This window comes from Chenopodium quinoa, unplaced genomic scaffold (genome assembly GCF_001683475.1).
Source record: "Chenopodium quinoa cultivar QQ74 unplaced genomic scaffold, ASM168347v1, whole genome shotgun sequence".
NCBI lineage: Eukaryota > Viridiplantae > Streptophyta > Magnoliopsida > Caryophyllales > Amaranthaceae > Chenopodium > Chenopodium quinoa.
The window spans coordinates 335351-344334 of record NW_018742306.1 but is presented as its reverse complement, the minus strand read 5'-3'; the positions used below and the strand labels follow the sequence as shown (position 1 = coordinate 344334).

Below are 8984 nucleotides of genomic sequence, written 5' to 3'. Positions count from 1 at the left end.
ACTCAAATCTCACAAATATTTTCTTTCTATAATCCTTCATCTCTGAGCCCTGTCCTTTAACCCAAAAAAAAAAAAAAAAAAAAAAAAAAAAAAAAAAAAAAGCCTCTTGTGCATCAAACTAAAATTTCGCATATACAAAAACGTATGTAAGCTTCTTCTTCTCAACATTTAAATTTCTTTTTTTTATATGGGTGCAATTCTTGCTCAAACAAATCTGTGCTATTGTGAATTTTCATTTATTTATCTAGTAGTCATTTGGTTAGCATAATAATTAGAAATTTACATGAAATTTAAATTTATGAGAATTCAATTTCAAAATTGAATTCATATATATATATATATATATATATATATATATATATATATATATATATATATATATATATATATATATTTTGTAGTTGTTCAAGTTCAATAAGTAGTGAACAAAGTATAACTTATTTACGGAGTAGAATTTTCTACTTACTTTGAGGAGGTAGGAGACTAATAGATATAGGCAAGTGGATTCTTAAGAAACTCCACTTTACCAAATTTTATACAGCCGAATGAGAGTTAAGCATATAAAAGAGTACTAAGTTTTCACAATTTTCACCCTTTTGATACTCATTTTTTTTCCCACTCTTCAGGTACTAAGGCCAAAGATCCGGCCAACTAACCATGATCTAAATTCTAACCCACCGTCAACCATACATAATAAAATAAAAACCAAAATTATTAAGGAAAAATTGTCCGGAATAATCACACTTTTAGGCCGTCCGCTAAAAATAATCCCACCTTTGTATTATTTTTAAATAATTTCACCTTTACCCTCAATCCGCTCAAATTGGTCCCAAGTAACCTGCAGCCGGTTGAGAAATTTTTTTTTTTCTTAATTAAGTTTAATTTACACGTGTCACTACGTGATTGGTAAAAAAATAAGTTTTAAATTTTTTAAAAGATGATTATTGGAGTAATTAACATTAACTAATTCTTTTAATAAATGATTAAAAATTCAAATAACTACTACCATCCCCAACCACCTCTACGCCGCAAAATACGACGGTGGAGGGGATTGGGTTGAAATCGACGAGAAAGGGGATTGGGTCGAAATCGGGTTAAAGGGAAGGGGAAGGAGCCGGAAAAGGGACATGGGAAGGGGAGGATGCCGGAAAACGTGGTGAGGAAGGGGAGGAGGCCGGACCGCCAGAAATGGGATGGCAGAAGATGAGTGGTTACCGGCGGAGCAGCCTCCCAGCGGTAGCGGCAGGGTAAAAGTTTTTTTTTTTAACTTTTAATTTTTTAATTTAATTTTTTTATTTGACCAATCACAAGCCGCCACATGTCAAGTAACTTGGTTCAACAAGTTAAATGAACGGTTAGGACCATTTTTAGTGGATTGAGTATAAAGGTCGGATTGTTTAAAAATAATTCTAAAGTAGGATATTTTTTAGCAGACGACTCAAAGGTGAGATTATTCCGGGTAATTTTTCCAATTATTAAATACAACTTACCTTCAGTTATAAAAAAATAAAGTCGTTTGAGCATAATTTAGCACAAATACGTACACTAGGGATGGCAATTTAATCCGAGTTCGATTCGAATCCGATCCGATCCGAAGGAAAAAATCCGATTCGAATCCGTTTAAAATTAGTCTGAATCCGAATCCAATAAAATAGATCCGAATCCTAATAGGAGGTGGATCGGACTTGGACCCTACGCAAAGGCCTACCTTAAACATGTAATGGCTGAAGTAAAAAAATTATAATTAATAATATATATAATATTGTCTAATTATTGAAATGGTGAATGTAGTTACGTATCTGTGCTTCTCTTTGATGGCCATTAGGATAGGTGTTTACTCCTACACCTCTATGATGCATTGAAAGATGTTGTGTTCGTGTGATTGCTGGAATGTCCTCAGACGAGGGTGCTTGATGATGACTGTGTCAAGTACCCGACATTCTACATTTTTTTTTATTATGACCTATTTGTCCACACATACTGCATTTGTGAGGTTGTCCTGCCCTTGTGACTTTAATACCCTCTGATTCTCCAACAGATGGCCTTCTCTTTGTTTCTCTCCTGTTATTCAAAACTTTCATTACAGGTGATTCTATGGGTGTTTGCATTGACTGTGGCCCGTCATTAGGTCCATTTAAGGGCTCTAAAGGAAACTCATAAGCTTTCAAATACGTTTCCTTATTGGACCAGTGGGAAATATATGACTCGGGGAGCTCATTGGATTTCAATATTGTTGTCACTGCATGGTGGCATAGAACCCCACTTAGCTGCCATGCATTGCAGCTACATGTTTTGTTTAGCAAGCTCACAACATACCTTGTTTGAATCCCCCTCTTTGACTCCATAGGAGAAGTTGCCATCCCAAAATGCCACCCATCTTTAGCATCAACCTTTGCCCTCTCAAGCCTCTTCTGTATTCTACGGCATATGTTTGTTTCTTTCTTCATCATGAAACCTCATTTTTTATGTATTCTCTCCATAAGACCCTCCCTAATGTCTTCAATCATGGTTATAATGGGTTTGTGTCTAGACGAGAGGATGTAAGCATTGAAAACCCTCTTCATGTTGTTGTCTACACTATCACATTGTGATTGACTAATGTAGAAAGCCCTTACCCATTTTTTATAGTTCATGTTCATTAAATCGTTCCCTACATCAGAATTTAGAGCCTTGACCCGAATTTAGAGCCTTGACCCGAATTTGATTTGACCCGACCTGAACTCAAACCAAACCGGTTTGATCCGACCCGAGCTCAACCCGATCCGAAATTGACCAGACAAATAACTAATCTAATCCAATCTGTTTTGACCCAAACTGATATTAACCCGACCCGATCTTACTCCATTTGATTTTTACCCGATTCGAATTTAACCTGATCATAATTAATTATTGACCTTTTTATTCAAGTTCTTATACTATTGTACTGTATTTACTAATTATTAATAAGTTAACGTTAGTTTTTATTACAAAGAAATAATCCGGAGTAACAAGAGTTTACTTCATGTATATACTAACTATATAAAATTACTTTCTAAGCTTTATATTCGTCTCATCTAAAATTTGCTACAAATAATTTGTAATACTTGAACATTAAAACCTATTCTTTCAACTCGATAAAATATAAAATACATGAATGACTTGATATTGACCCAATAATAAGGTAAAAACTCAATAATAACTCTAGTTTAAAAATAACCTTATTTGGATATGAATTGGGTCAACTCGATTAAAATTCAGCCAAACATAGAAAGGAATTGAATTGAAATTGACCAATAAATGAATCAATGGATCAACCTTATCTTAATCAAACTGAACTTTACCGAAGCAAAATCATCTGAACTGAAATCAACCTCACCTAAATTCACCCGACCCAAAATTAAACCGGTTAAACCCGATCCGAATTTTTCTAAACCGAACATGAACCGATCTGGAGTTGACCCGACCAATATCCGATCCGGACTGGATAGACCATGGCCCGAATTTGACCCGACTCGACCCAATCCGAATTAAAAGAATAATTTTGACCCGAACATGTCCGATCCGATTAGACTCGATACAAAATCCATCCAGTTATCCAAGTTGACCCCTCTACTTATATACTAAAGGCGAATAGAATATGACTCGTGTCAAGATCTGATTAAAATTTTTCCCACCAAAAAAATCATTTTTTTTTTGTTGCCAAATCATCTATGTAAATAATTTATTATAATATTTTTTTTCCTTATTTAAGTTAAATGCCATTCCAAATATTTCATATTTAATATATTAAAAAGAATAAAATAATTTCAATATAGTGATATCTTTTCCTTCCAAAATCAATATAATTTTTGCAACCATATATAAAATTAATATGAAGTAGATATTGCTAAAAAAAACCATAATTTTATTTTATATAAAATTTGTATATTATACAAATATGACGTTAAATTTACTATTTAGGAAACTTTAATGAATATGGACTTTATTATACTCTTTATAAAGAGAATAGATTTATAAATAAAAAAAATAAAAAAATTGTTGAACTACGTATAGGTTATTGTAAGTCTTTATAAAATTTGGTAAAACAAATGCGCGGGATTTAAGCTAGTATAAATTAAATGGAAGCAGTTTTACTTGGTACCTTGACCAACAATGGCAAAGAGAGTGAATTGAACATTGTGGTTTTCAATGCTACCATTTTTTTGTGAGTGAATTTCGAACTAAGAAAGTAGTTAGATACTCCCCCCCCCCCCCCCTCTTTTTTTTTTCTAAATTGATATACATTGATTTTGTTTACTATTGATATACTTTGATATTGTTTACTATTTATGAGACATGAAATTGATTATGAAAGAGTCAATTAGTCCAATGAGTTTTATTAAATCCGCGTCTTTAATCATATGAGTACTTTCATACGAGATGTACTAGTACAAATTCATTAAGAATACATAACATAAACATTGCACATATATAGATTTGATTAATTCAATGCATAGTGAGTGAGTGTAATTTTAAATGATCTTAAACAAAAAGGGTATATTTTCTTAAAACAAATGTCTTGTTCACTTCATCTTATTTGGCTAAACTAAAATTATTTTAATTGAACTAAAATTAAATTTACAAAACTATAATTAAATTTAGTGAACTAAAATTAAATTTATTAAACTAAAATTAATACGTTAAATTGAAATTATTTTTGCTGGATAGAAATTTATTTTATATATTGATTTTTTATTATATTTCTTTTTTTTTAAAGTTACTAATGTTTACTCAATTAATTTATTTTTTACTGATCTCTATTTTATATATTATTATTTATATATATATATATATATTTTGTAAGGTTACTGATTTTTACTGAATTAATTTTTTTTTACTGATCTCTATTTTTTTTGTAAAGTTATTAATTTTAACTGAATTGAAATTGTTTTTACTAAACTAAACTTATTTTTAATTGAACTGAAATTATTTTTATTGAACTAAAATAATATTTTTTTCTGTTTGAATTTTTTTAAGGTGAAGTGAAGAGGGTCAAAGTGTCAAACTTTGTAAATTTAGTACCATCTTTTTCCCTAAAATTTAAATATAGAGTATCTTATTTGGTACTCCCTCCATTTCATAATGTTAGTCCCATATACTATTTTGGGTGTTTCAAAAAGTTCTACCCATATTGAATATATTTCATTTATGATTTGATTTTTTTTTGGAATTAATTGATTGTGGATTGATGACATGACTCTAAGTAAAGAAATTTTTACCTTAAATTATGCAATTATGACTTGTGCTTTCCTAATAAAAAATATAAAAAGTTAAATAAGGTAAACTAATTATGAAATATGTTATACTTTAATGTTAGATTCCAAATATATTTGTTTTCTTATTTTATGTGATTGATTCCATATGGGACTAAAGCCCTGTTGTATTCACCTTTTACAAAAATAATTAAGTAAAAATAAGTTCAGTTCAGTAAAATTAATTTGAGTTCAGTAAAAATAATTCCAGTTCAATAAAAATAAGTTTAGTTCAGTAAAATTCAGTTTCTTAAAGAAGAATTATAATAAAAAATCAGTAAAAATAATTTCAGTTCAGCAAAAATAATTTCAGTTCAGTAAAATTAATTTAAGTTCAATAAAAATAATTTCAGTTCAACAAAAATAATTTCAGTTCTGTAAAAATAATTTTAGTTCAGCAAAATTAAGGTAAAGAGAACAGGGGCTAACATTATGAAACGGAGGGAGTATTATTTTAGGAATGTATGACAAAATGTAGTTAATGAATATATTACATTAATACTTTTCTATTTTAGCTTCTTATTTATACATAGCCCTAAATCATTTTCCTATTTTAATTTTAATTTTCATTTGAATAATTATTTCTACATATTCTCCAAATTTAACTTCTATAAAATTTTCACAAAATTTCATATGTGTTTGGGCACATAGTATGCATGGGGTTACTGAGTCAGATAACCGTAAGTTAGTCCGTCAGGTCATGAATTACTTGATCAATATATTTTTCACAGTATTTTTGTGCGTCAGTTTGTCGCACAACTTGGTTGCCCAGTTGCCCATAAAAAAAAAAAAAAAAAAAAAAAAAAAAAAAAAAAAAAAAAAAAAAAAAAAAAGGCGCTGTAAATTTTATACAAAGCTGATCATAGCTATAAGTTTAGATACAATAATATTTATTTGACAATTACAAATTTACAATGAGGTTTTATAGTTGTGTACGTAATTATAGTACTACTTTGTATGATTTAAAGTTTATGTTAAAGTTTTATAGTTGTTCACGTAATAATACAATATGATTTAAAGTTTATATCAAACCATTTTTTTTTTATTGTAAACTAGCCTTTTGGCCCGTGCAATGCACGGTTTGTTCATAGAAAATTGCATTGAGAGATGAGTGGAGAAATACCAATAAATAATTATGAGTGTAATATGTGAATGAAAACATAATTAAAGAAATAAAAATTTTGGGACTTTAATTTGAAATGAGATTAATAGAAAGAAGATGGAGGGACTAAAATCAAAGAGGAAAAATAAAAAGGTAGAATTAAAGAGGGGAGATGAATATGAAGTGTTTAATGAAAGAGTTAAGAAAAATTGTATAATTAAAAATAAAAAATGTAAAACGACATGTGGCACATTGATTTGAAGAAGAAGATAGGGAAGTGTAATAAAAAGATGACATATGTCTTTTTTGGTTTGCTTTTTTAAATACTAAGTACAGATTTGTAACATATAACTCCGTGGTTAATTGGTTGACTTGGACTGTATGAGAAGTAGAGTTTTATGGAGGGTGCTTGTTAATGCTAGAAACGAAAGGATTGGATCAAAATATCATAGTAGCTACAAAAATTAGTATTATCATACTTCCTCCGTTTTTATTTATTTAACGCGTTTGATTTAGGCATATACTAAGGAGAGGAGAGAGTGAGAGAGAAAGAAAAAGCAGGTGGAGTAGTTTGTAAATGCAGTAAAAAAAGTTATCTAAGCATGAATTGTTAATATTTGATACAGTTGCTAAGCATGAGATTATTATAGCCGCATGGGCTTGCTGGTTAGCCTTACTGGTTTGCATCTAAGCATGATGGATGTGAACAAGATCAAGTTAATAGTTTCCTATATGAGGTTTATAAGAGATGTTTACAATGAATTAACCAAAAATGCGGATACGAGTGGAGAAATACCAATATTGCCGCGTCCTCTGCAACCCACTAATCCCCAGCAGTATTTTCTTGTCGAGCTATCGAATGGGGGAATCAACGTTACACTAGGAATCGACATCAGTTACGCGAATGTCTTGGGAATTCAAATCGGTGATGAAGCTTACTTTTTCTACGAGGTGAGTTCAGATATATATGAGACTGTGTTTCCAGACAACCGGGCAGTGCAACTTCCATTTAACATCAACTACGAGTCGTTGGAAAACGCTGCTAGAGTTGTCGACAGAAGAGAAATCCCTCTAGGAATTGGCGAACTAGACTGTCAAATTAATGAGATGGATATTGGATATAATAGCCCATATAGAAACAAGAAAATTGCTAGAGCCCTTTTAGTTATGATACAGATGATCTTTGAAGCAGTTAGATTCAGAAACATCGAGCAAAGGGTGATCGAAAGTATACTTGGTGTATCGCAGTATGATAAGTTCTATCCAGATGGTTTAATGATTGAATATGAAAACAACTGGGGTAATCTCTCCGCTCGTGTCCAATCTGCAGTACACGGAATTATTTCACCGGCTTTTCAGCTGAACATTGATGGTCAAGTTCAGACCATCTTGACCATCGACAATGTGAGACAGGTAGTTTTCTTTCTTGCAATAATGCCACTTATCTGCGTACCAAACCGGGTAGTACCAGAGAATTCAATCAATGATGGCTTTGCTTCTTCGTTAATGTCAGTAGTATCACCCATAAGCAGATCGAGACTCACTTTGCAGCAGAAGGAAATAAGAGGTTACGATAAATATCATGGTTATGATAAGTGCGACCAAGATTTAGAGCCCAAGGTGCACATCACTGGATTTGATGGCCTTTGTGTTTCAGTGGAAAATGGATATTATAATGATGGAAACGGTGTAGTTTTAAGTGTCTGCAGAAACAGGCAAGAACACCAACTTTGGAGCTTGAGAAGTTCGGATCAAACGATTCATTCTGAAGGAAAGTGCTTGACAATAAATTATGAATATAGCCAAGAAAACAATGTAATGATATATGATTGCAACGCTACTGTCCCTAGGGCCACCAAATGGCAAATTCAGAGCAGTATTGGAAAGATTAAAACTCAAAAATCCGGGCTTTCCTTGACTGCAGAAAAAGATGCTGCTGGTGTGTATAATGTTGTAGTCGATCCCTACCAACATGTACCAAGACAAGTTTGGTTTCCCACCAACAATACGGAACCACCAGTGACTAAGATTGTTGGTTACGACTTACTCTGTTTGACACTAGATGGTGTTCATCATGTGCAAATGGCCAATTGTGATGATAACATTAAAGACAAAAGATGGGCAGTATACCCGGATGGTACTATCAGGCCGGAACAGCACCAGGGCCGGTGTCTCCAGTACAAACATGGCCAAAATGAGATCATTCAGGGAGCATGCAGTGGATACTCTGATGAGCGCTGGATCTTTCGGGCCGATGGTACCATTTTACATGAGGCCACTGATATGGTGATGGATGTAATAGAGACTCCTGCTCTTTATCAAGTTACCGTCAATGATTATAATGGAAATCGCTTCTCCCAAATTTGGTTCATGACACAGACCCTCTGCTAGTGTTTTCGTCTTGTATCAATAAATAAGCAGAAGCTAATCAAACTTTTATAGTTTGATTTCATGTCATCTGCCCATGTTTGCTCTATGATGTATTTGTGTTCTATATGTACTGCATAAATTATGATGTGTTCTATATCTATGAAGTATCATGATAGAATGTCTTATTTTTTCTAAGTATCATGTTAGGATGTCCTATTGATTTCTAGTATCATGTTTAGGAT

At 31.9% G+C, this 8984-nt stretch overlaps 2 protein-coding genes across 2 annotated transcripts; one reads left to right on the top strand and one right to left on the bottom strand.

Moving 5' to 3' along the window:
* Positions 1-1925: 1925 nt before the first annotated feature.
* Positions 1926-2447, bottom strand: LOC110686809. The gene has a single exon (XM_021863401.1). It carries the CDS (start codon positions 2445-2447, stop codon positions 1926-1928), a length of 522 nt encoding a protein of 173 aa, XP_021719093.1.
* A 4579-nt stretch (positions 2448-7026) lies between these two features.
* Positions 7027-8763, top strand: LOC110686802 (abrin-b-like). The gene has a single exon (XM_021863393.1). It carries the CDS (start codon positions 7027-7029, stop codon positions 8761-8763), a length of 1737 nt encoding a protein of 578 aa, XP_021719085.1.
* Positions 8764-8984: the final 221 nt, after the last annotated feature.

Coding starts and splice junctions, on each gene's coding strand:
- LOC110686809 (XM_021863401.1), bottom strand. CDS start 2,447: ATGAAGAAAGAAACAAACATATGCCGTAGAATACAGAAGAGGCTTGAG.
- LOC110686802 (XM_021863393.1), top strand. CDS start 7,027: ATGGGCTTGCTGGTTAGCCTTACTGGTTTGCATCTAAGCATGATGGAT.